The 25,291-nt window shown below is 45.9% G+C and overlaps 3 protein-coding genes across 9 annotated transcripts in view; 2 read left to right on the top strand and 1 right to left on the bottom strand.

The window, feature by feature from the left end:
- Positions 1–3,279, top strand: part of LOC125985112 (collagen alpha-1(XI) chain) — a 47,952-nt gene extending 44,673 nt beyond the window's left edge. For all 4 annotated transcript variants that reach the window (XM_049747655.2, XM_049747656.2, XM_049747653.2 and 1 more), the window contains 12 exons: positions 194–301; positions 402–455; positions 540–593; positions 705–812; positions 887–940; positions 1,031–1,066; positions 1,158–1,211; positions 1,318–1,570; positions 1,647–1,759; positions 1,839–1,907; positions 1,994–2,227; positions 2,369–3,279. In XM_049747655.2, the coding sequence (XP_049603612.1) occupies positions 194–301; positions 402–455; positions 540–593; positions 705–812; positions 887–940; positions 1,031–1,066; positions 1,158–1,211; positions 1,318–1,570; positions 1,647–1,759; positions 1,839–1,907; positions 1,994–2,227; positions 2,369–2,515 (1,284 nt within the window). In that variant the 3' untranslated portion in view covers positions 2,516–3,279. The remainder of the gene's footprint in view (positions 1–193; positions 302–401; positions 456–539; positions 594–704; positions 813–886; positions 941–1,030; positions 1,067–1,157; positions 1,212–1,317; positions 1,571–1,646; positions 1,760–1,838; positions 1,908–1,993; positions 2,228–2,368) is intronic.
- A 2,595-nt stretch (positions 3,280–5,874) lies between these two features.
- Positions 5,875–25,255, bottom strand: LOC125985107 (retinal-specific phospholipid-transporting ATPase ABCA4). Of its 4 annotated transcripts, XR_011085595.1 has the most exons (52): positions 25,100–25,255; positions 24,231–24,334; positions 24,065–24,158; positions 23,791–23,932; positions 23,582–23,718; positions 23,315–23,442; positions 22,931–23,128; positions 22,011–22,100; positions 21,079–21,319; positions 20,822–20,961; positions 20,600–20,716; positions 20,115–20,312; positions 19,784–19,989; positions 19,519–19,695; positions 19,095–19,317; positions 18,689–18,910; positions 18,420–18,624; positions 18,183–18,275; positions 17,892–18,104; positions 17,442–17,619; positions 17,240–17,371; positions 16,845–16,984; positions 16,633–16,770; positions 16,386–16,567; positions 16,150–16,255; positions 15,879–16,084; positions 15,736–15,793; positions 15,586–15,633; positions 15,183–15,358; positions 14,865–14,989; positions 14,675–14,773; positions 14,311–14,592; positions 14,142–14,174; positions 13,975–14,080; positions 13,817–13,891; positions 13,573–13,742; positions 13,308–13,485; positions 13,122–13,237; positions 12,865–13,012; positions 12,664–12,787; positions 12,463–12,592; positions 12,259–12,379; positions 12,103–12,165; positions 11,801–11,907; positions 11,197–11,338; positions 10,897–11,031; positions 10,711–10,814; positions 10,326–10,418; positions 10,000–10,249; positions 9,605–9,766; positions 7,574–8,231; positions 5,875–7,352 (listed from the first exon to the last, which is right to left on the bottom strand). XR_011085595.1 is itself a non-coding variant. In XM_068648623.1 (51 exons), exons 2-50 carry the CDS (start codon positions 24,294–24,296, stop codon positions 9,650–9,652), a joined length of 6,972 nt encoding a protein of 2,323 aa, XP_068504724.1. In that variant the 5' UTR covers positions 24,297–24,334; positions 25,100–25,255; the 3' UTR covers positions 5,875–8,231; positions 9,605–9,649. The 4 variants fall into 4 exon arrangements, 3 of the variants coding, with proteins under 3 accessions (XP_068504724.1, XP_049603565.1, XP_049603566.1); XM_068648623.1 differs by having other exon boundaries at positions 5,875–8,231; XM_049747608.2 differs by lacking the exons at positions 5,875–7,352; positions 7,574–8,231 and having other exon boundaries at positions 9,329–9,766.
- Positions 6,632–9,185, top strand: LOC125985184 (noelin-3-like). Its single transcript, XM_049747810.1, has 6 exons — positions 6,632–6,764; positions 7,215–7,361; positions 7,599–7,754; positions 7,832–8,051; positions 8,139–8,245; positions 8,434–9,185. Exons 1-6 carry the CDS (start codon positions 6,711–6,713, stop codon positions 9,109–9,111), a joined length of 1,362 nt encoding a protein of 453 aa, XP_049603767.1. The 5' UTR covers positions 6,632–6,710; the 3' UTR covers positions 9,112–9,185.
- Positions 25,256–25,291: the final 36 nt, after the last annotated feature.

Below are 25,291 nucleotides of genomic sequence, written 5' to 3'. Positions count from 1 at the left end.
GCCTATTCGCATTTGATCAGTCCTTGTTAGAAATAATACCTGACTATTTTAGCCCGCTGTCGACTAAGATCTCGCTATGTTAGCATGCCTACTGTTAGCATGCCTACTGTTAGTATTTAATCAATTCTCACAATATTATTCAACATGCCTAAAAAATGCCTTTACCACATTAACACTCTTTTTTTCCCCACAGGGAGAAGCTGGAGCTGAAGGACCTCCTGGAAAGACCGGTCCTGTGGGAGCCCAGGGGCCCGCTGGAAAGGCTGGTGCCGAGGGTCTTCGAGGAATCCCTGGCCCTGTTGTGAGTCTTGAGTTTTGATTTATGAAAGACTGGTTGTGATGAGGATTAAACTCTTAATGTTATCCGCATCTGATGCACATGCTATATTATTTCATCTTAGGGTGAGCAAGGACTTCCTGGTGCTTCTGGAAAAGATGGACCTCCTGGACCTCTTGTAAGTTTTTAAAAATAGCTCAATGCAGGTTTTTTTTTTTTTTTTCCTACTGCCATTCACACTCATCATCCTAACTGTCCACAGGGACCACCTGGACTTCCTGGTATGAAAGGCGCCTCTGGATTCAAGGGAGAGAAGGTAAGATGCTAATGCTTAGTATCGCTAATCCCATGAGAAAGAATAATTGACATATTATATGGAGTTGTTTTATTTTATTCAGTAAGTCTGTTTTGATTCCTTCACGGACAGGGTCACCCCGGTCTCATCGGTCTCATCGGACCGCCTGGAGATTTTGGAGAGAAGGGAGACAGAGGTCTGCCTGGACCGCAGGGGCTTGGTGGTGGCAAGGGTGAAGCTGTGAGTTCATATTAGATTGACTTCTCAAACAATGTTGTTATCACATTCTAATGTATGCTTTTGTGTACCCTTAGGGTATTGTGGGTCCTCAAGGTCCTCTTGGTCCTCCTGGTCCTCCCGGTATTCCTGTAAGTTGTATTTTTGCACATTTTATTCTTACCCTTTTCTACCTTCATATTCTCTCATCTCAACTGCTTTATTTTATTATTTTTTACCAGGGAGCTCATGGACAAAAAGGCTCCAAGGGATCAAACGTAAGTTGAGATTTAAACAATCACTCATTCGTCATTCCAGGTAATGGATTATTTTTAAAGTGTTTGTGATGTTGCTTTTTTTTGCCTTCAGGGTGGAGCAGGTCAAAAAGGAGACCCTGGAGTGATGGGACCACCTGGACCTCCTGTAAGTTTCTCTTGTTTTAATGTGTCCAAAAAAAAAAATAATAAAAAAAATAAAAATAAAACTGAGCTAGCACAAGAACACCAAACGTTTTTCTTGTGCCCCGCAGGGCCCAGCAGGCGACATCATCCAGTCGCTGCCAATCCAGCACGCGTCAAGGAAGAACAAGCGGCATGCCGAGGAGCAGGCGGACGAGGCGGCGGACGACTACAGCGTTGACGGCCTGGCTATGGAGGACGTTTTCGGCTCCCTCAACAACCTCAAGCAGGACATCGAGCGCATGAAGTTCCCTCTGGGTACCGCCGACAACCCCGCCCGCACCTGCAACGACCTGCGCCTCAGCCAGCCTGACTTCCCTGATGGTAGGCAGCATCAACATATTTTGCCAATATAGTGAGGTTTTTTTATTCATCTTCATGCTTGCCCCCCCCCCGTCAGGTGAATACTGGATCGATCCCAACCAGGGCTGCATCGGAGATGCCATTAAAGTGTTCTGCAACTTTACGGCGGGCGGCGAGACGTGTATCAACCCAGACAAGAAGTCCTCAGGGGTGAGTGTCGGAACGGAACGCGCCGCAGTGTGACGACATCGCAGTGACCATCGGCGCGTGTTCTCGTTGTTCTCCCCAGGTCAGAATATCCAATTGGCCCAAGGAGACACCTGGTTCCTGGTTCAGTGAATTCAAACGTGGAAAGATTGTAAGTCAAACTTGTAGACTCTCTGCAGAAATAGCAGCATGTTAGCATTATCCGGCATTGACTTGGTCTTCCTCCTCGCCGTGCAGCTCAACTACATGGACGTGGCCGACAACAGTATTAACGCAGTGCAGATGACCTTCCTGAAGCTTCTGAGCTCATCGGCGCGCCAGAACTTTTCCTACGTGTGCCACCAGTCGGCGGCGTGGTACGACGCCAAGACCGACAGCTACGATAAGGCTCTGCGCTTCCTGGGCTCCAACGACGAGGAGATGTCATACGACAACAGTCCCTTCATCAAGCCGCTCCTCGACGGCTGCGCTGTAAGTCCTCCACAACAAAACAATATTCAATTGCTAACATCTGTCATTTCAATTGGTAACAAATGTAGTTGAAAAATCAACTTTCAAGCCAAATTTGAATTTCAAATGAGAGAGGCTAACGTTGACATGTGGTGTGTGCAGTCCAAGCAGGGCTACTCCAAGACGGTTTTGGAGATCAACACCCCTCGCATCGACCAGCTGCCCATCCTGGACGTCATGCTCAACGACTTTGGCGACTCTAACCAGAGGTTCGGCTTTGAAGTCGGCCCCGTCTGCTTCCTCGGCTAGACCCCTGCCCCCTCCTCCCTCTCTGAAACCCCTCCCAACCCCTGCCTCTCACCTTAAGCCCCTTGCCCCCCTGCCGTCCCTCCCCTCCCCCCACTGACGGACAGGGTCGGACGGCGCAAAGCAAAGAAGATGTGGCGAGTGTCGTCGTGGCAACCCTCCGTGGGGTCGCAATCACATGACTGAGAAGTTAGTCAGACAAAATAAAAAAAAGGACTTTTGATGGCGTGGTGGGCGGACGCGCTCGACCACAGATGTGCGTTTGCGCAAAACACTCAAGGTGCTACACAAATTGCTTTTTGATGAAACTGTAATTATTATAATAATTATTATTATTTTGTACAATATTGTGCCTTTCTGAATCCACCACCATTAAGAGACTTTGCATGTGTCCCAGCTCGTAAATTTTGTTCCCTGTTAAAGTGTTAAGAAATTATCCAACCCGGACGTACAAGCACGTTTGAACAAATTTGTAAGTATCAAAAAGTTTGTAAATAAAATTATGACAGCAGGCAAAAGTGCAACACAAAAGACATAGTATTTTTTATTGACTTATTGGGAAGTTGAGCCATAATAAAAAGTAATATAAATATTTTCCAAAAGTTCTTATTCTGTATACCTCAAACAAACGTGGGCCATAGTTGTTTGTTCTAGAATACATTTTTTTGCAAGAAGAAATGTTCTTTGGTGTTAATTTACCACCCAAAAAGCCTTGTTGACTTATTGTGTGCCTTTTAAAAATATTAAAACTGGATTCTGAAACTGGATTGGTCAGTTTTTTTCCCACCAGGGAAAGAATACAAGCTTGTGAATGTTATCTTTTATTATGTTATTATAGCTACAAGTGGAGGAACTGAGCCTGCGCCGTTCGTAACCAATAAGTATCGCAAGTCGAGGACCCCGTGTCTCTCTGACCGACGGGCTGCTCACGAGCGGGCAGCTGCCTCTTGACTTGGACGCACCGTCGCAAAGCGGAGGCTAGTGATGTGCATTCCAATTATTATAAGTGAACTGAATCTTTAGAATCAGTTCACACAAAAGATTCGTTCGAACGATCGTTCAACGAATCGCACTTTTCACTTTCACTTAAGCTTTTTCCCAAGTGAAGTGGCCTGTGATTAGGTACACCTCATGGACACTTCGATAGGTACACTACACGAAGTAAAAAATAAATAAATAAGAAAGTGTCGCGAACGATTCGGTGAACGATTCTTTTGAACAAGTCTTTTGAGTGAACCGATTCTAAAGATTCAGTTCACTTAAAACTGGAATACACATCACTAGTACAAAACAGTGCAGACGGCCACGTACAGACAAGTCGAGATAGCCGACCGGTTGTTGTCATGGGCTCTTGCTCGGTAAGAACCTGGTTCGATCCCAGGTGTGGGCATGTACTTAGAGAAACTTTTAGAGTTGGAACCTCCTTTTGTATGCGCACGCATATGCAAACAAATGCAAGTATTTATGTGTAAATACATAAAGTGGCCCTGCCCCCAAGTTGTCGGAGCAAAGCAATAGATCACGTGGCCTGTTATTAGGTACACTTGAAAATGGTGGTGTACCTAATGGAGTGTCCATGTGATTCCCTCGTTAAGTGCAGGTGCGTGAAAACTTTTAGCTCTTTTTGAATGTGAAAGTGGCTAAAACTTTTCACGCAGGTGCACTTAACGAGGGTAACTTGGAAAACATATTGGAACGCGGCCCCGAGGACTAGAGCGTGACACTTGTGACCTTTGACCATGATATTTCCCTAATAAAGTGGCCTGTTATTAGGTACACTTGAAAATGGCGGTGTACCTAATGGAGTGTCCATGTGATTCCCTCGTTAAGTGCAGGTGCGTGAAAAGTTTTAGCTCCTTTTGAATGTGAAAGTGGCTAAAACTTTTCACGCACCTGCACTTAACGAGGGTAACTTGGAAAACATATTGGAACGCGGCCCCGAGGACTAGCGCGTGACACTTGTGACCTTTGACCATGATATTTCCCTAATAAAGTGGCCTGTTATTAGGTACACTTGAAAATGGCGGTGTACCTAATGGAGTGTCCATGTGATTCCCTCGTTAAGAGCAGGTGCGTGAAAAGTTTTAGCTCCTTTTGAATGTGAAAGTGGCTAAAAGTTTTCACGCACCTGCACTTAACGAGGGTAACTTGGAAAACATATTGGAACGCGGCCCCGAGGACTAGCGCGTGACACTTGTGACCTTTGACCATGATATTTCCCTAATAAAGTGGCCTGTTATTAGGTACACTTGAAAATGGCGGTGTACCTAATGGAGTGTCCATGTGATTCCCTCGTTAAGTGCAGGTGCGTGAAAACTTTTAGCTCTTTTTGAATGTGAAAGTGGCTAAAACTTTTCACACACCTGCACTTAACGAGGGTAACTTGGAAAACATATTGGAACGCGGCCCCGAGGACTAGAGCTTGACACTTGTGACCTTGGACCATGATATTTCCCTAATAAAGTGGCCTGTTATTAGGTACACTTGAAAATGGCGGTGTACCTAATGGAGTGTCCATGTGATTCCCTCGTTAAGTGCAGGTGCGTGAAAACTTTTAGCTCTTTTTGAATGTGAAAGTGGCTAAAACTTTTCACACACCTGCACTTAACGAGGGTAACTTGGAAAACATATTGGAACGCGGCCCCGAGGACTAGAGCTTGACACTTGTGACCTTGGACCATGATATTTCCCTAATAAAGTGGCCTGTTATTAGGTACACTTGAAAATGGCGGTGTACCTAATGGAGTGTCCATGTGATTCCCTCGTTAAGTGCAGGTGCGTGAAAACTTTTAGCTCTTTTTGAATGTGAAAGTGGCTAAAACTTTTCACGCACCTGCACTTAACGAGGGTAACTTGGAAAACATATTGGAACGCGGCCCCTTGAGGACTGGAGGTCGACACCCCTGGGTTAAGTGAAAAGTGCCACACCCGCCCTCACCCCCACTTTCTGATTGGCTGGTTGATCTGTGACATCACTCGGACACTCCATTAGGTACACCGCCATTTTTAGGTGTACCTAATAACAGGCCAGTTCATTAGGGAAAAATCATGGCCAAAGCTTAACTGAAAGTGAAAAGTGCCACACCCGCCCTCACCCCCACTTTCTGATTGGTTGTTTGATCTGTGACGTCACATGGACACTCCTTTAGGTACACCGCCATTTTTAGGTGAACCTAATAACTTTATGCATGTTTTGTACGTGTCAAGAGTGTGTATTTGACGACTTGCTCTTTATTTTGGGGGACACCAACACGTATTACACAACGTAAAACACTTACATATTGTCATATAAAGCAGTTAACCAAATGTCAGATTTTTGTTTTCATGCCCAAAAAAATAAAAACAAGGAATACAACACCAGACAAGTTTGAACAGGTTTTAATATTTGTTAAAATAATAATAATAAAAGTACATTTCAAACCAGCAATCTAATGTGAAATTGCAGTAGATAAATTGGATAACAATATTTAGGCGTATATATGCATACACGTTATTTTAAGTTAAGTTATAAAATAAAGATTACCCAAAGAGAAGTTGTTGCATAACGGCGCATCCCTTCATGCAAAAATTTAGCCGTTAGCTTGGAGAAAACGTGCATAAAAGAAGTGTTTCAGTGAGTGGTTCTTTCTTTCCTTGGCAAATCGTAAATCGACATTCTGGCGTACATAGTTCACGCCAGGAGACACAACACGTTCACTGACTGATGCGTTGATGCACGGGAAGGCAGTTCACCCATTAACTCCTTCGTGAACGGGAAAGTCAGGATTTGTTCCCTCACTGATCCGTTCTCGCGATGAACTGGAAATGCAAATCACTGACTTACAGATACGTTCAGTTGATGAACGTGAAATGCAATTCCAACTTATTCGTGAACGGGAAGTTATGTCATTTTCTTCTTCGTTTTGTTTTACGGCGAGGTGGCACCACTTCAATGCACATTACCGACACCTACTGGTTGAAGTCATATGAACTGAAAAAAGAACGAATCACTTTCGGAAGTGATTCGTTCACTCTCGTTCACTGAAAAACAAATCGTTCTTTTGAACGGATCGTTCACTCACGAGCCGACACTCGCGGAGACAACAGGATCAAGTCACCAGTGGACCACCTTTGGCTCACCGCTGCCTCTTTTTTTTCCTTCTTCACTCTACCCGTTTACTTGAAATTATCTTGTGTGTGTGTCTCTTCACGTCACGAGATGTGGACGCCGTCTCCGTTTGTGTTGCTGCTGTTTGGCTACTGGCCGCCTGTGGTGAGTTCAATGACGCCTCCAAATGATAGCTCGAATCAGCGAAACTCAAATTATTTTTAATAATAATTTCCCCAAAAATATGTATAATGCTTTCTACTGCTGCCTGATTTGTGTTATCATATGATAAACGTTTTTTTTTGATTAAATGTAGTTTATATTGTTCTTATTTATTTTGTAAATTTATTTATTTCAGCTATTTTTTCTAATTATTCTTTTATTATTATTGTACTAAAGAGTCTACTAACTGCTAATTGATTTGCTATCTTGACCAATTAAGATGCTCTACAAGTTTATGTATTTTAATTTAACTTTGTTAAAATTGTTTTTGTTAATAAAAGATTAGCATATTTTATTGTTGACAATAACGGGTCTTTCGCTGTGGCGACCCCTTGGGAAAAAAGCCGATAGGAGCCACCACCAATGTGACTTTGTGCATGTGTGTCTAAGCAGACCACTGTGGGGCAGCGGGATGGCTGGCAAGTGTTCGATTCTGCCCAGGATGCCGCCGGCCGCTGTGTGTGCACGGTAGTGGCACCCGGGCAGAGTCTGTGCTCCCGGGATGCCAAAGAACGCCAGCTGCGACAGCTCCTGGAGAAGGCATGTGGAAACACAAATGAATAAACGCTGAGTCATTCTCTGTGCTGGCAAATTCTAATGCCTTATTTGTGTCAGTGTGAAGAGACATTAAACATAAATAAGTTGTCAGAAATCATGGATGGATGGATGGATGGATGGATGGATGGATGGATGGATGGATGGATGGATGGATGGATGGATGGATGGATGGATTGAATGAATGACATTAATACTTAGTTGAATGTTGTTCCCACGCAGGTCCAGAACATGTCTCAGTCCATGGAGGTTCTCAATTTGCGTACTCAGCGGGACTTTCAGTACATTGTGAGGATGGAGAGCCTCATTAAAAGTCTGCGCTCCAAGTTCAGACAGATGGACTCTGACAGGAGGACGCAGGCCAGCAAAAACTTCCAGGTGCTCTATACGGTCCGTCCTACATTGCCACCTCAAACGCTAGAAGATTCCCATGCGTATTCCTGACGTCTTTTCAGGAGCTGAAAGAGAAGATGGACTCACTCCAGCCACTGATCCCGGTGCTGGAGCAGTACAAGACGGACGCCCAGATTGTTTCCCAGTTCAAGGATGAGATCAGGAATCTGTCGGCCGTCTTGCTGACCGTGCAGGAACAGATGGGAACATTTGACTATGATGAGCTCAACAAGAAAGTCCTCAACTTGGAAAACCGCCTGAGGAGCTGCATGAGCAAACTCAGTCAGTTGGGGGCTTACTATCATACATTGTAATATTTTTCTTAGAATTTCTGTGTGGGTGCGTATTCATGCGTATGTGTGTGTGCAGCATGCGGCAAGCTGCTGAAGATCAGCAGCCCGCTCACAGTGAAGACCTCCGGGACCAGGTTCGGCGCATGGATGACAGACCCGCAAGCTTCTCCTGAAAACATCAAAGTAAGTATTCTTTTTTGTGAGGCAGACTTCGGAAATTTCTGTTGGCAGGACTTTCTTGGCAAGAACATTTCCTTTGAGTGCAGAACTTTTCCTGAAAAAAAATATATATATATATAATAAAAGGTTTTTCTCAGGCAAATGCAAAAATGGACATCTCTTTTGCTGGTGTTGCTGGCCTCTCTTCGCAGGTTTGGTACATGGACGGCTACACCAACAACAAGATCGTCAAGCAATACAATTCCATGGCGGACTTTGTTTCGGGCATGGAGTCTCGCACACACATCTTGCCCTTCAAGTGGGCGGGCACCAACCACGTGGTATACAACGGCTCGCTGTACTACAACAAGATGCAGAGCAACATCATCGTGCGCTACAGCCTAGAGACGGCCCGCGTGCTGACCCAGAGGGCGCTGGACTCAGCCGGCTTCCACAACGTCTACCCGTACACGTGGGGCGGCTTCTCCGACATCGACCTGATGGCCGACGAGCTGGGCCTCTGGGCTGTCTACGCCACCAACCGCAACGCCGGCAACGTGGTTCTGAGCCGCTTGGACCCGGACACCTTGCGGCCGCTCGCCACCTGGAACACAGAGTACTCCAAGCGCAACGCCGGCGAGGCTTTCATGATCTGCGGCACGCTCTACATCACCAACTCGCACTTGACCGGCGCCAAGGTGTACTACGCCTACTCTACCCGGACGTCCTCATACGAGTATATCGACATCCCGTTTCACAACCAGTACTTCCACATGTCCATGCTGGACTACAACGCCCGCGAGCGAGCGCTCTACGGCTGGAACAATGGACACCAGGTGCTCTTCAATGTCACGCTTTTCCACATCATCAAAACCGACAACGACGCCTAAACGCAGACATTTTGTGGTGATATGGATTTTTTGAGTCCAATACCGACAGAGTAATGAATAATCTGCCGATTAATTGGAAATATGTTATTCCTGTTCTTTATCAAACATAATATTGTTATTCCTCACACTTTTTGTCCTGCATCTGGGCGGCCTAGGTTTGATTCCCGGTTAGGGAACCATATGCAGCCATAGGGGGAAGAGTGTAAGGTAAACTCACTTATGCATCAAAGGGTTAAATGATGGCTGGCCATTTTGGAATATACATATAAAGCGTCTACTGTTTTATTTGTGGTGAATATAAAATTGTGGTCTTCACTTGTCTACACTGCTTTCTCAGAATGAACATAGCATTACATAATCAAATATTAAATATACAGCATGCACTTTCATTTGTAAATGTCATTTACATAAAAATGGGACGTGCAAACATCCATTAAAAACACCACATCTGTACAGCCTCCGGGTGCTTGCATATTAATTTGTCAGTACTTACATACAATATATATTTGTACATGTGTAGCTTGTTAAGAAGTTCATTTCAGGTTTTCCTTTTCACTGGCGCGATTTTGACATCCTTGCGTGTGCCCACACCGCGTCGCTGCAGAGTGACTACGTCGTCCTCCGCCGTCTGCTGCTTGGCGAAGTTGACAAACACCTGCAGGTGTCACACACACAAACAAACACACACACGCACACGCACACGCACACGCACACGCACACACACACACACACACACACACACACACACACACACACACACACACACACACACACACACACACACACACACACACACATTATCGCTATAATTCAATACATAAAACCAAACGTAAACAACACAAAAAAGGTACACAAAACACAATGGTAGAGTACACAAAAGGTACTTACCTGGTCTAACGTGGTCTGCGAGACGGAATAGTCCTGAATGCCGAGTCGCTCCTTGTTGGAGACGACCAGCTGGAAGATCCTGGCCAGCGAGGATGAGGCGATGTGGTACTGTAGCGTGTTGTAATGTTTCTCGCGCCGCACGCACGCCGGGAAGCTGCTCTCCATGAATTCCTCCACGGGCTCCAGGTCAGGAGGGGCTCCCGCTTTTGCCGCCTTCATCTTCATGGTCAGCACGTAGCCGTCCCCGAATCTACGCAAAGGAGACGTCGCCCACCGATTTATTCTCCATAGCAACAAGTGACAAATTGCGTCTCTGATTGTCTTACTTGTATTTGAGGTGCTGGATGGTACCCAGACACTTGAAGGTGCCGTTGACCATGATGGCGAGTCGCGTGCACAGAGCCTCGCACTCCTCCATGCTGGTGGACACGAAACAGAGAGAGCTAAAAACAAACTGAGATCATGTGGTTGCACAAGTGTGCACACCCTTGTATAACAGCAATGTGGCTGTGCTCAGAATTGCATTTTCAAATTCATGTTAAATGGGAATCAGTACACACGTCAGTATTTAAAGTGCCTATAATTAACCTGATATTTTTTTGCTTTCTAGCATAAGTCGTAAGATTTTGTGCCAAAAATGACTAGTATTCCCTCCGCCTTGTCCACGCTATCGTGTCTTCATGCTAACATGTGATCTAGACATCATCCAACCTGTGCGACGTCAGCACGACAGCCCGCCCGTCACGGATGACACTCAAAATGGCGTTCCACAGGAAACGGCGGGAATGCGGGTCCATCCCTGTGGTGGGCTCATCCTGAAAGTCAAAGATTTGCACAGCTGGAGAAGCACGCAGTGATGCATATAAATAATTCCAAGGAGCCGATTGGCTGACTCACCAAAAGAACTAACGCCGGGCAACCGATCATGGCGATGGCGGTGGACAGTTTGCGTTTGTTGCCACCGCTGTAGGTGCCGGCGCAGCGGCCGGCGTACTCCGACAAGCCCAACTTCTGGATGCCCCACTCTGCCACCTAAAGCAGGGGAGGGTGGTATTATTATTATTATTAATATTACCACAAAGCCCTGCTGCTCAAGGAGGATCAGGAGCAAGACATAGCAAAAATCCAGGCATAAACTTCATCAACTTCTCTGGGCTCATCAGTACAGCACTAATATTGTGGCAAGGTCCTCCTTACCCTGGGGATCTCATCCTCAGGCACCCCCCTGAGGCGGGCGTACAGGTACAGGTGCTCCCTGCCCGTCAGCAACTCGTCAATGGCATCGAACTGCGGACAGTATCCCATATTCTGGTGCACGTCCAGAATTTCTTTCAGGATGCTGTGACACAACATGACAAGTTACACCCTCGACATTCATTTTTCTTCTTTTTTGCTGGCTTTGACGTTTAAATGTGACATTTACCCTTACAGAATGTTAATGAGGGAAAGGAAGAAAAATGTTGGCCCAAAGCCATTTGCAGCGTCTCCACAACTATTTGTTTTCATTTAATGTATTCACGTTCCTATTTGTAGTTATTATGATTAGTCACACTCATATTTCAATTAGTGTGACCTTCTAACGTGCTGGATGGCTTCCCAAAAATGAAAATTTGAATCGGAATAATCATCAACAATGGGAGGACTCCGTACATCCATGACTGTGGAAACCAATTTAAGATTTTTCTAACCTAACATACAGTAAAATCCAAATTTAAAGATATTCTTAAAACTTATCCCTTTCCCATAAGATGCTTCCGATAACCTAAAGCCCATCCTAAGCTGAAGGTTTGTGGTTTTATACCTGTAACCAACCACAGTAGCATCCCCGGAGCTGACGTCAGTGTCGCCTGTCAACATTTTGAAGGTGGTCGTCTTGCCGGCGCCGTTAACGCCTAAAAGTCCGAAACACTGAAAAGGCAAAAAGAATGTCAGCTCATTTGCTAAATGATGATAGTCGACTATTTCATGTTACCCGATAATATTCGTTCATTAATTCATTTCATTACTGTGTATTTTTTCTATGTACAGAACTCTGCCTCAGTTGTCTTGAGTTTAGATGTGTTGCCTACCAAAAAAAAAAAAAAAAATAAACAGCAAGCTCACCTCACCGGCGGGAACACCCACACAGATCCCATCAACAGCCACCCTTTTGCTGCCCACATAAGTCTGTGAGAAAGAAAGAAATAGAAATAAAAGCACTGACTTAGTTTTTACTCATACTTTTAGCATTAAGTTGCAAGAAAATCCTCCACTGCCGACCTTGGTGAGGTCTTGGATGTGCAGGATGTCCGACTTGCTGCCGCCGTCGTAGATTCTTCGTCGCTCGCATGCCACGTCGTCGTCCTCGTCTGCCGCCGGGCTACGCTTCCTGTCTGATAACCTGCAAAGATGTTAAAATTGTTTCTATTTAAAAAAAAAAAAAAATTCATTGGAAACAACTGTGTAGTCATGATGATGTGTTACCAGTGGTCCAAGAAGAAGCGGTACTGGATGAGGAGGTTGAAAGCAAAGAAGATAAAACCTTCCGCCGCCATGAAGCAAACGTTCCGCCCAATAAAGTCCCATCGGAAGGGGTTGTCTGTGTGCTCCTCACCTGCCCAAGAATACACAATCATCAGACTCGGGAAGATTACGACAAGTCAGGTGTGTAAAAAACGTGATTACCGAAACGGGCGTAGACGTCAGTGACTGCCTGGTTCATGGCCATGTCGATAAGGCCGCGACCCAGACAGAAGTGAGGAAAAACCAGCAGGCCTTTCTTCAGCCACTTGTTGAACATCAGCAGCGACTGATGACACACCAAAAAGTTAGCTAGTGAGTTAGCCAGAGAACTTTTGACCCAGACACAATGTGACTTGTCCTTACCCGGTTGTTTTCGAAGAGCTCCAGGATGAAAGTGACAGCGCTGCTGTTGATGCCGATGAACAGGTTGATGCAGGACAGCGACACGTAGGCAGTGCTCGGGATGTTGAACAGGTACGACATGGGGTACATCATGGGCGTCACGGACCACCTAAATGTGCACACCAATTGTTCTGTCAGATCCTTCTGAAGCATGAGTAGTTTTACTTTTTTATAGTTTTAGAATACAGTGGTGAACTTCATATTCATGGTAATGTTACCCGTAGAGCAGGAGCAGAGCTACAAGGGCAGGCAGGTTGGCTGGGGACGTGTAGCACTTTTTGTCAAATGCCACGAAGATGACGACCACCATGGCAGCGCTGATGGAGTAGTTCACCTGGATGAAACATGAAAAATAAAAACAGAGCAATAATCCCTCAAACTGTTAGGTGTAGCTTCCCCCTCACCATGTCCCAGAAGAAGTTGGACAGCCAGTAGATAAAAGGGCTAACGCCGCTGACAAACTGCAGGTGCTTGGCTTGGCTAGCACGCTCCTGGATGAGGTAGAGGACAAAACTGGCCGGGATGAAGGACATGGCGAAGATTACGCAGATGGCCACCACCGCGTTCACTGATGTGGTCAGTCTAACGGGAGCAAATGAGCCCAAATGGTCAAATTTGCAACTGCCGGCATTCGATTGAGCATTTGTGTGTCTTGGGCTCAGCACTCACACAGTGACCTCGGAAAGCTGCTCCTTGGTGAGGTTTAGTGGGTGGTTGAGGGCGGTGATGCCGAACTCGATGGGCTTGGCACTAGTGGGCAAGAATGCCCGCAGGATGGCGTTGTTGGCTACATTCATGAAGGCCACCATGGCATGCCAGCCTTTGTTGTTGTACCACACCTGCCAGGGAAGAACCATTATTTTTCTTACTGGTGTGCTCCATTTATTACCGTAATTCCTCAAATAGCACCCACCTTTACGTTAAATTCACTCTCCATATATCGTAGGAAAGGTCCGAGCTCCCGCATTGCCACTATGGAATGTGGACCCTGCCAGAGGACATTTTTGATTAGCAGGCTTGGAGGAGGTCAAACGACGCGCTAACGACTCAACTAACGGCGGGACTCGTTACCGCCGTGATGTTGAGCATTCGCCCAAGTTGACGGAAAACGTTTTCAATGTCTCTGGGCTCCACATCCAGGATAGGAAGCTGTCCTCCGATGGACAGGCCACCATATCTGAGGAGAGACTCCATTCATTTGGGACACGTGGTACTATGGATTTTATTTTGGACCTTACCTTTGTTCATTGACCCAGTATTTGCTCTTCAAACTGTGAGATGAATCAGAGAGAAATGAGACATTTACATTAGCCAAGTAATATAGCAATGCAACATTTGACTTCCAGTATTGGAATGCATAGAGCTGAGAATTAAAACGTAGCATCAAACGCAAAATTGCGCATTCACCTTGTTCTGATGACACTTGGGTAAGTTTTGACTAAGAAGTCCGAGATGTTGCGCTCTGTCAGATCCATCAAGGTGTCCCCCGTGGCTTCCAAGCGTTGCACGGGCGGGAGGCCTCCGGCACCAGCGGGGCAGATGGGCATCATGGTTAGCTTTCTGCCGCTGCTGCACAGGCAGGAGGGTGATGGGTTCCTCTGGTTCCACTCCGGACTCTGCAGGATGTTGCTCGTCACGGCATCCACGTCGGGACGTTGCCACTCGGACGGCTCGTGGTTGCAAGGCAGCCTGGATGGCAAGTCAAAGGTAGAAAAATGCCCAAAATCCAACTTTTGATTTTCATCAGTTTACCGCCAACTGTGCTACTCACCCCAGTGGTTCCCCTTGCATGCATCGGGTTCCAAGACCTGGTTGCTTTAAGAAGCGTTCTACAAAGTGCCTCATGGTCGGGTCCATGGGTTTCTCATTACTGCGTTGGAAAGACAACCATGAATAAGGTCATTGCGGTATTCGAGCAGACCGTCTCAGAAGACCAAATGTGACATCACATGGCTGACAACCTGACGAAGAAGACTTGCGGTCCGTACATCCAGGGGCTCAAGGTCAGGCTGGGGTACTCTCCAAAGGGTGGAACGATGGTGGTGAAGATGAGCGCTATGAGGATGAAGCTGGCAGGTAGGACAATCTGAACCATCATAGAAAAAAAAAAATCAAACCACAACAAATCAACAAAACCACTTTTAATCCAGATTCACATCAGTTTTGTACCTGAAAGACTAAATTCAGAATCTGATCTAGATTACTTTTTATATTGCACACAAAAAAAAGTTGTAAAAAGTGGATTTTGAAGGAAATAAGGCCAAAAGACCAAATTGTACCTGCGCCACAAAGTCTTTGCGGCTTCGAGTGGCGTGATGAAATCTCTTGACGAGTAGCGCGTGAAACTGCTTCAGGATCAGCCAGGCTCCTTTCACCTGCCTTGAGCCTTTGCCAGCGCTGCAGTCTGACGCGGCCTGCAGCGTAACGCTGTTAGCTTGCATGGCATCGTAGCGCTCTGTGGTTGACACACACGCACAGCGTTTAAAAAAAAAACATTTACTAAATATGGACGAGCGATGCAGCGAGGAAGCAATAAACTGGAAGGAGCAGAACTCGGGGCAACTGATGGCTACAAATCGTTCGCCAAATAGCATCATTGCCTAAGTCATTTTTTATCTTACTGTTATTTAAAAAAGCTAGGTGGTAAAATTCAATAAAAGCTTCCTTTTTCCCATGTCTGACCTTCATCTACTCCCGCTTCTTTTTTCCTTCTCCGTAACATCCAGTCTTCTACAGGTAAGAAGTGACAAGGGGAAGAACACAGGTGACAAACACACAACACGTGTGACGGTGGAGGGCTAGGACACGTGGGAGGGAGGTGGTGATCATTACCAGCGGTGGTGGGATTGCTCGCTAATGCCTCGCCATCTGCTGTCACCTTTAGGAAGATCTGCAAAGGTTGTACATTCATGAAAAATATTAAAATACAAATTTACTAACTGTGGTTTTGAGCTCCATTCATAAGGCAGGTGTACCTCCTCCAGGGATGTGTCGGAGATGCCAAAGCTGCTGAGGCCCATGTCGGTGAGGGTCTCCTCCAGCTCCCTGAAGAGGCTGGCGTAGGCGCGGTGCTTGAAGCACCGACTGGGCAGCAGGAAGGTCAGCTCTTGACCGATGGCTTCGATGAGCTTAGCATCGGGGACGTGGTGGTGGATCAGGCCGCTGATGCTGTCCAGGTTCCCTGCGGACATCACAGATGGGCTTAAGGTGAGGCATTTTGATGGTTTGGTGACACTTGGATCTCACCCTCGAGTACCCGTTCGGCTGTCTGGCACAGGTTTTGGGACTGATCCTTGTGTCTGGTGCAAATGGAGCAGGTGCAGGAACAGTCGGAGGCACAGTCACAGTCGTTCTGGCGCAAGAAGACAAATCATTCACAACATTCTTCATAGCTTTTTAAAACGTTCTGATCTAATACAAATATTTCAAAATATATATTTTAATTTTACACAGAATATACAAATCTGCGTTGAAAAGCTCACCTCTTTCTTCTTGAGGTCCTTTATGCGCCGAACCAGGGTCAGGTAGAAGCCGGCACCAAAGCAGTTCTTGAGGAAGAGCGGTGAGCCGCAGCAGTGCAGCTGGCCCTTGGAGATGATGGCGATGCGGTCGCTCAGTAGGTCGGCTTCGTCCATGTGGTGCGTGGACAGGATCACCGTGCGACCTACACAGCATCCCGTTAACATAAGCAGACAAAATCCTGTTCAACGTAACTTGATCAGTTTGTACCGGATCTGTATTTCAACAGGAGGTCCCATATAGACCTCCTGGAATAAGGATCCACGCCGGAAGTGGGCTCGTCCAGGATGACCACCTTGGAGCCGCCAACAAATGCCATGGCGACCGACAGCTTCCTCTGCATGCCACCTGTTGGAGCAAAATAGAGGCTTGCCGAGTGTTTTCTCATTTCCACACATAAAATAGGCAGAGCAACTCCTAACCTGAGAGGTTCTGGGCTTCGTCTTCTCGCTTGTGAGGTAGGCCCAGGTCCACCAGCATGTCCTCGACCTCCTTCTGCGCCTCGGCGTGCGTGCGACCCTTCAGCAGCGAGTAGAACAGGATGTGCTCTTCAACTGTCAGGCTGGAAGCCAAACAAAAAGCAGAAATCTCTTTTTAAGTATTATTTTACATTTCAGTGCCAACACAATACTGTCCATTCAAAAATTATTTTAATTTGTAGGATTTTTTTTTTTTTTTTATGCATATCAAAAGTGAGCATTATTATTACGCTTGTAAAGATAGAAAGCGTTTGTTGTATTGGATGTATTTCAAACACGTGTGTGTACCTAATAAAGTGTCCTGTGAGCGTGTCTTCTGTGGCAAGAGAGGTACTCACTGATTGAAAAGGATGTTGTATTGAGGACACATCCCCAAAGAGGACCGCACGGCGTCCATGTCGGTGCGGATGTCTCTTCCGTAGATGTAAGCAGAACCGGACGTTGGCGGGAAGAGCCCAGTAAGGATGGATCTAGACAGAAAACCCCAAAAAATAAATCACAACTTGGGTAAACAATAAACATATGATGGCGTGGTCTTACAAGGTGGTAGTCTTGCCGGCCCCATTGTGTCCCAGGAAGGAGGTGATCTGACCCTCGTAGAAATTGAGGCTGAGGCGGTCGACAGCGGGGCGAGAGCCTCCTGGGAACACCTTGACCAGCTCCTGGATGCAAACCCCCAACTCCAGACCCAATGGATCCGGCTCAAACAAAAGCAGGCCTACCAGGATGAAGCACCTTTGTTGAATTTCCAATTTATTTTCAAAATACGGTACTGTTAAAATTATTAAATTAAATTACTAATTAATTAAATTAAAGAGGAATATGTAACATCTCTTTTGACCACTAGGTGGAGCTCTTAGCATATTCTCCACAATTTTTTCCTCACGCTCTTGAAACTGAAGAACAGTATTGGTATCTTATCAGCCATGTAACATCTCCTTTGTCCACTAGGTAAAGCTCTTAGCATGTTCCCAGCAATTGTTTCCTCACCCTCTTGCCTTCCGGAGGCGTTTTCCTCCTCCTCCTTCTCCTCTTGCTCCTCCTGTAGCCTCAGCCACTCTTTCTCCTTCTCCAGGCGCTCCCGTTTGCTTTGGTGCTTGCAGGTTTTCCTGCTGGCTGAGCCGTTACAGGTGTTGCCAGTGTCTGCAGGTGTGCCGCCACTTTCAGGGTCCTTTTCTGCATTGTCCGCTTCTTGTGACGTGTCTGCGATGTTATTTTTTATTTATATATAATGTTTTCTTTTTAACACATTCATTTTGTGCATTTGTGAACTAGCAATACCTAAGTCATCTGCGGCAGCAGCTGCAGATGAAGATTTGTGCCAATAGGAAGGCTGCAGGGGGAAGTAGAATGGCCGACCAATGCCATACTGACCTGCAGAGAATCATAAGAATGTATTGGTTAGTTAGTTATTGGCTGAATAATTCATTTATGTTGCTATTCATATTTGCAAAGCTGTCAAGAAGGGGATATAAGAAAGGAAGCAAATTTCAGAGAACCTCAGTCCCAAGTTCTCACCTGGAAAGACGTTGTCCAGGTACCAGGCCAGGATGCCGTAGAGTATGGCATCCAGCGCCATCATAAAGATGGAGGTAAGGAAGGAGTAGTTGTCCTTCTCTAGCGGGCTGGTCTGGATGTTGTCCCACTGCAGGCCCATGCCCTGCTCCTCGTAGCGTGACAGGTATTCTGTCCCAAACCCAAACGCCACCTGAGACAGCAGGCTCTGGAGGGGAGATGGGCGACATTGTCACCATCTTTCTAAAAAGTGTTTTCTTTTGTCTACGTACGGCGGCCATCTTCATGTTGACGGTGAGGCGGTCCTGCCAGGCGTAGCAAAGCACGTGCGGCAGGTAGAGGGTGAAGTAAAGCACACCGCTGCACGCTGCTGCCAGGTTGGCCTTGTTGAAAAAGACGCTCATGAGGAAGCACTGCATGATGGTGGCCACGGTGAACGTCAGCAGGAAGAGGTACACCAGCACCGGGTTGCTGTAGTTCAACACCTTGCCGCCCTGAAAGTAGGTCATATGGCATGTAGCTAGGTAGTTATGTAACGACTTACTTGTCCAGCTATCATGTTAGTAAGTAGGTTAGTGAATTTGTTATAGTTATCTGGTCAGGTAGCTACAGTATTTGCTATCTCATTGGTCAGTAACATAGATGCTTAGTGAGCTAGGTAGTTACCTACTAACTCACCACAATGATGGAGGTGAGCAGCATCGTGCTGGCTGCCATGGTGACAAAGCTATCGATGAACCAGGTGCACCAAAGGACACCGTTAGCCACGCCCATGGCCTTGAGGGTCTCCTTGAGGCGCAGCTCCTTCTCCAATACAATGCTCTTCACTGTCATGGAAACTGAGTAGATCCACGCCAGCACCATGAACATCGGGAAGCAGCGGTTCAGCGTGATCATGAAGCTGATGGCCAGCCAAGGAGAGGTTACGCTTCGTTAACAAAAATCTTGTAAAAAAAAAAAAAAAATCTACTCACTCAGTATGAGTTAGCCACGAGGAACTGTTAGGTAGTTACGTAATTATCTATGTACGTACCTAGATATCTTGTGGGTTACCAACTTAGCTATGTTCTCTCTAGATATGTAACTAGCAGTGCAGACTCACAGGTCATCCACGTAGCAAGGGTAGGGCATCTGCTGCACATAGACCCCTAGTGGCCAATCGTGGCCCGTGTGCACTTTAATGATGCCATGTTCGATCATGTCTTGCAAGTAGGCAAAGCCACCCCAGATGTATCTCTGGTCCTCCACAGGGTCCGCCCGAGGGCCTGGATCCCAGTACCTGAAAACAAACAGAGGACACTCGTGACTACAACTCTGATGTCACCTCCCAATAGTACCAGGATGTAACTCAGAACATCCTCACTGACCTGTCTTTGACCTTGTTTGTGCGCTCCACGGCGTCAATGTCCATCCGGATCTTATACTTGACATGTGGTGGGAGACTGGTGGTCCAGGGGTATATGTCGGCGAAGACCACGCCGGCCCAGAACTTGTTTTCCTCCAGCAGGTACAAGGCCTGGTGGATCATCTGCGACTCGTCCGTGTAGGCCACAAACTTGTCCAGAGTGATGCACTACAGTCAGGAAAGACAATGTTACAGTAAGTTCTTGAATTAGCTTTCTAGCTAGGTAGGTTAGGTAGCTATAAACAGAGTTAGACAAACAGGTACACACAAATTAATATATGCTTCATTCTCACCTCAGCATATCTGTTGATGGTGTGCATGATTTGGTCAGTGACGTTAAAAATGTTCCTCCAGTCAAAGCCGGACATTCCTGCCTGTCGCCATTCTTCTGAGCCACTGTACAGGAAGTTGAGGATATCTCTGGTGGTCACGTTGGCATCCTCCAGGCTCGTGTCCATAAAGTTCATCACCGTGGGGTTTGCCAGTGTGTCCTGTGGCCATGACACATGCAAGAATACATCAATGAAAACAAAAATGATCAACTAGATCATTTTAAGTGATTTGAGGATATTCCTTGTAGTGTTTGAATATGAAAATTATAGATCATTTTAAGTTTTTAATACTACCATGTCAGCAGTATCTAGTTGTTTACTTGTTGATTGGTTCAATTGTTGTCAGGCAAAGTTTCGGCTTCAATTTTAACATTTTTAGTGAGGTGGAATTTAGACATTGAGGAAGTTCATGGTCGTCGTTTTCATAAATAATTTTAGAGTCTTACTCTGATCACATTCATCTGCACGCTGTTGTGGAAGAAAGCCCACAGCTGAGGTCCCACCTCTTCCCACATCTTGGCAATGTTGCGCAGCCTCTCCAGCTCCTCGAAGGTGGTGTTCGCCTGACGCACACACAAAACAAACAGTAAGGATGATTAAAGTGTTGGAGGAGAGGGGTGTCAGAGGGGTCAGGATGCCGGCAGGTGGGCAGGCAACTCCTCCCTTACGCTTTTTAATATCTTCCGGACGGCAGGGGAGTCAGGAGTGTAGAGGATCTTTCCCATCAGCAGGGGCTTGACAGAATTCCACACCGCTTTGGTGACCGGGTTAGACTCCAGCGTCTCCATCAGGCTGTTGCAGAAGCCAGCTGCAAACGTCAACAATATATCAATGGGGGGAGGACATTAAAACTGAAATCAGGAAGATGTTTTGGGTTTTAATTTAGATATTTTGGAACGTAATTGAATTTGCAGGTTGAACTCACTGGTAGTGTAGTCATAGACGTAGGTGTCACGGGCACGGCTGTTGTTGACACCCAGGAACACCTTGTAGTTGTTGTCCTCGTACCAGTTGAAGGAAAGTACACGTGCGCCACCGCCCTCCGGGTAGCCGCAGAAAAGGCTGGACATGGACGCCGTCAGCTCTGAGAAAGAGGCAGGGCCCCCATCGCCGAAGAGCGAAGTCACTGCTTTAATGAGTGCCCGGGAGTTGTTGCGCTGCATCAGCTGATGGGAGGAAAATTATATTTTTTTTCCACGTTTTCAACAAAAATTGTCAAAAAATATTTAGTCACTACTTTTATTTAATTACCTCAAAATCATTTTGTAATCTTTTTAATATATATATTTTTTTCTGCTCAAACTTATTAGAATTATTTTGTCTCTTAGTATTTCCTGACATTTGATTACTCTGCTTTTTTTCCTCGCCGTCTTGGCTTTTGATGATGTCACCCACACATTCCAAAGAATACATGAAGTCAGACAGGAAGCATTTGGCGCCTTTCTGTCACCACGGCGACAAGAAGGTCCCACCTGGCTGGATGTGTCATCTCCGTGGAATGTTAACGCACCCACCCGCTATTCTTACTCATCTGGCCTGAAGTGATGATGATGACCCCTGACCCCCCACACCCACCCACCCACCTCACGTATAGAAAATAAGGAAATTTTGATGAGGTTAAAATTGATGTTAAGGGAAAATAAATCAAGGCCTCAAAAACTGTAGACTGGGCCAAGCAAACAAACAAACAAAAAACACAACCGCTTCTTGGCAAAGGTAAAGAGAGGACCACTAAAAATACAACAGGGGTTAAGAGGCTAATAATAGCCTACAGGACCTCAGGAGTGGGTGGCTGAAGGGATCGGTTGGGGTGGGATAATACAAGGAGCGGCAGCAGTGCATTGTGAGCAAGCTCACCTCTCGAATCCTCTCTGACGACGCCCTGAGGACGCGACCCCACTGCCGCAGGTCCACCCCCTCGGAAGCGGCGTCCATAATGCGAGGCAACTGAGGGGAGAAGACATGTTGAGTCATCAGCTTTTTCTTTGTCTTGCTGAAGGGAAGTAGGCCGGGGGGGTGATGTTGTTGGGAAAGGACGGGAGGGGACGCCAAGACAAATACGCCAGACGTCCTTCCTGGCACATTCCCCACGCTTGCAGCTCAATGAAGAGAATTTTTGGGCAAGGGGAAGTGAGACTGACGAGGGAGCGTTGGTGGGAGGTGGAAAATTGCAACAACGTGCTTCATAGTCGCCTGGAAAGGTTGACTCTAAATATGATCCTAAAAATTCAAGAGTATTGAGTCATGTTCATAAGTATACAAATTCTGACAAGAATTGTAAAATATTAGCAATTTTATGGAAAAATTACGAATATCATTGCAGTTTATTTAGTCACTAAGAATACATACACTTGTCTGTATGAGCGTCTTTTACTGCCCCTTAGTGGTCAAGGTGGGCACACCAAAAGAATTGAATTGAAGCATTAAATCATGAAGCAAAAACTAATTATTTTACATTTTATTAATTTTTTATTATTATTTCTATTCATTTTGTTATTATTTCAGTGGTGTGCCGCTTCTCGATGTTCTGGTGGGGGTAAAATAATTAATGGTATCTCTATTAATTTAAATGGCAGAAACATTAGGTTATGAGCATGGTGCACAACTTGTTTAATCTGTCAGCCAAGACAAGACGCTGTGGGTCACTTCTTAGCCTATGTGGGTGGGGCCCAACCTAAGCCCATTAGAGAAACAGGGGCAAGACGGATAAAGCCTGAGTCACCTGCTGAGCGCTTCCAGTCACTTTATTAGGTACACTATTACATCGCAAGTCTCACCAGTTGGAAGATCTTGAAGAAGTCCACGTTGGCGTACAGCGCATCCTCGATCTTCTGCAGCCGCTGTTGGCTGAGAGCGCACATGGCATTGCGGACGCTGTGGAGGCCGTGGCGGCTTGGGAAGATGATGAAGCGCTCTAGTAGTGCCTGGCTGCACGCGATGTCCTTCAACTGCAGGTCCGGGATGCCTGATGCAAACTGCCGAGGAACAAGATGCAGAAAATAAACATATACATCAGGTTGATTAAAAAAAAGAAATAACTTTTGAAATGTTAGCTTTATTCTTCCCATCGGATCATTGCACACTCAGTTTACTAAACTGTAGCAGATTGAAGCTACGGTTGGTTGCCATTAGCAATAGCATTAGCGTCCACCAAGCCTCACCTGTTCTATTCGGATTTCCGCATTGGTCAACTGGTAGACAACAGACTGGGGGAGCTCGGCATCTCGCAGCAAGAACGCCGTCAGAAGCTCATCGTCCTTCAGGATGTCCTCGATCTTGAGACCGCGACCTGAACGGATTTTAAGACGGTATCAATCAACTTATTGTGAACCAACAATTTTCTTGCTATGACTCTCAGCTGACTAAGCAAAGAACTCCGATTTGAATTTCTGCCAGTGTTTGGCCAGCATTTGAGATTTCCATCGCACCTGACACAGCAGCTGGATTGGTGCGTAACGTGTCCATGAAGTCGGAGAAGGCAGACACCTCATGCCACATACGTCTCAGCTGGTGCACCTCCGTGTCGCTAAACATCTCCAAGATGTCTGTGTAGAAGCGTGACAATCTGAAGCAAAAACAAAAAAAAAAAAAGTAAAATGCCGTACAGTGTCAATAAATAATGACGCGAGTCACTCACATTGAATTGTTATAGTTGGAGACGACCCCTGGAGACTCTCCTCTGGTGGGGTGTCTGAAGCAGGGGTTGTTGGCATTGCAGAAGATGCCCTGGATCCAAGGAAGCACGCCCGCAGACGGCATGGCCTTGTTGGGGAAATGACCTGGAATGTCACGGAGAGCTAAATTAGGCTAAAATATAAGCACAACTCTCACATGACATATTGTGCGGTCCATGTCGACCTCAACAAAACATGTTTATGAATATTAATCCATCTCCAATTGCGTGCTCTTACATTCATGCTGCTGGTAGAGCGGGTTGGCTTTCCTCAGCCACACCAAACCAACGAACAGCAAAACGGGCCACAAGAGTTCGACCAGGAAGCGAATCTGCAACAAATAAGCGTATTAGCGACAGAAAGCCTTTGAAACAAGATTTGAGTGCGCAACCATTAATGTTACCTTCTGCCTTTTGCGAAGGGTCCAGTTCTTCCAAAGCAACAGGCGAATTTGAGAGCCCGTCTTCATGGCTCACCTTCAAATGGGGTCATGTGACTTTGCTAAACCTGGGGAAACAAGTCATGTCAGGGTCCTTTTTTTTTTTCCGCAAAACCTGAAGTAAATAATTATATTAATTCATCTATTTAGACACAGTTGAGTGTTTACTGCTGTGCCAATTTGAACTGTTGCTAACCAAAACAGCAGCATTTACAGAAAGACTATTATATATTGCTGTAATATTGTAGCTTTTTAATTGTTACATCATATCATATTTTTCCAAGTCCCATTATTATTATTATGATAGCGCAGAGAAGAATGCAACAAAGTAGCAGGAAATTATGTTTTCCTTTTAGCCGTGTTTACAACACGGCAGATGTTTCGTGAATGAAGATTTAAAACGCAGGATTTGGAACAATCATATCTATGCGACATTGTAAAAACTTGTAAATCCTGACCAGATGAGATGCAGAATACATGAGGAGTAATTTGTTTGGAGTGATGCCTACCAGCTATGCCGAGCGTGCAGGTGAGGGATTTTAGCTATTGTTTTTTTATGGCTCTAAAGTTATATTTTTTGTGACGAAACTTTTTTCAAGGCAAAAAAATCACAATATTCTAAGATTACCGTAAATCCACAAACATTGAGAGCAAATAAAAGTCTTTGTCAACACACATAAATCACAATTTTGCATCCATATTTTTCTTGTGGACACCAAATAAGCAATAGCGCAGCAATCGTCCCACATTTGACATTCTTACACAGAGGCTCATGTTCCTGTTGATACAAGACAATAAAAATACAACTGTGTGAATGTGTGTGAGAGTTTTACCTCAGAAGGAGCGCCGGGTCCGAGGTACGCTGCATGTAGATCACCAGGATGCAGGAACAAGGTAGACTGTGCTGCAGAAACACACCCGACGGACGGACGGATGGATGGATGCCACTCTGCTCAGCAGTACGGCCACGGAAACAGCAACGCTCCTAATCTGATTGCTCTAATCTCCCGGCTCAACTAAAAAGA

This window comes from Syngnathus scovelli, chromosome 17 (assembly GCF_024217435.2).
Source record: "Syngnathus scovelli strain Florida chromosome 17, RoL_Ssco_1.2, whole genome shotgun sequence".
In the NCBI taxonomy this organism is placed as follows: Eukaryota; Metazoa; Chordata; class Actinopteri; order Syngnathiformes; family Syngnathidae; genus Syngnathus; species Syngnathus scovelli.
Note: the sequence above shows the minus strand (reverse complement) of the source record. Positions and strands in the feature narration are given on the sequence as shown.

Bases quoted from the DNA above. Each gene is read 5' to 3' on its own strand.
- LOC125985184 (XM_049747810.1), top strand. From the start codon at position 6,711: ATGTGGACGCCGTCTCCGTTTGTGTTGCTGCTGTTTGGCTACTGGCCG. The intron at 6,765-7,214 runs GTGAGTTCAATG...GTGTCTAAGCAG, and splicing joins TTGGCTACTGGCCGCCTGTG to ACCACTGTGGGGCAGCGGGA. The intron at 8,246-8,433 runs GTAAGTATTCTT...CTCTCTTCGCAG, and splicing joins CTTCTCCTGAAAACATCAAA to GTTTGGTACATGGACGGCTA.
- LOC125985107 (XM_068648623.1), bottom strand. From the start codon at position 24,296: ATGAAGACGGGCTCTCAAATTCGCCTGTTGCTTTGGAAGAACTGGACC. The intron at 12,788-12,864 runs GTAAGGACAAGT...GTGTGTCATCAG, and splicing joins AGCTCTTCGAAAACAACCGG to TCGCTGCTGATGTTCAACAA. The intron at 9,767-9,999 runs GTAAGTACCTTT...TGACACCTGCAG, and splicing joins CGCAGACCACGTTAGACCAG to GTGTTTGTCAACTTCGCCAA.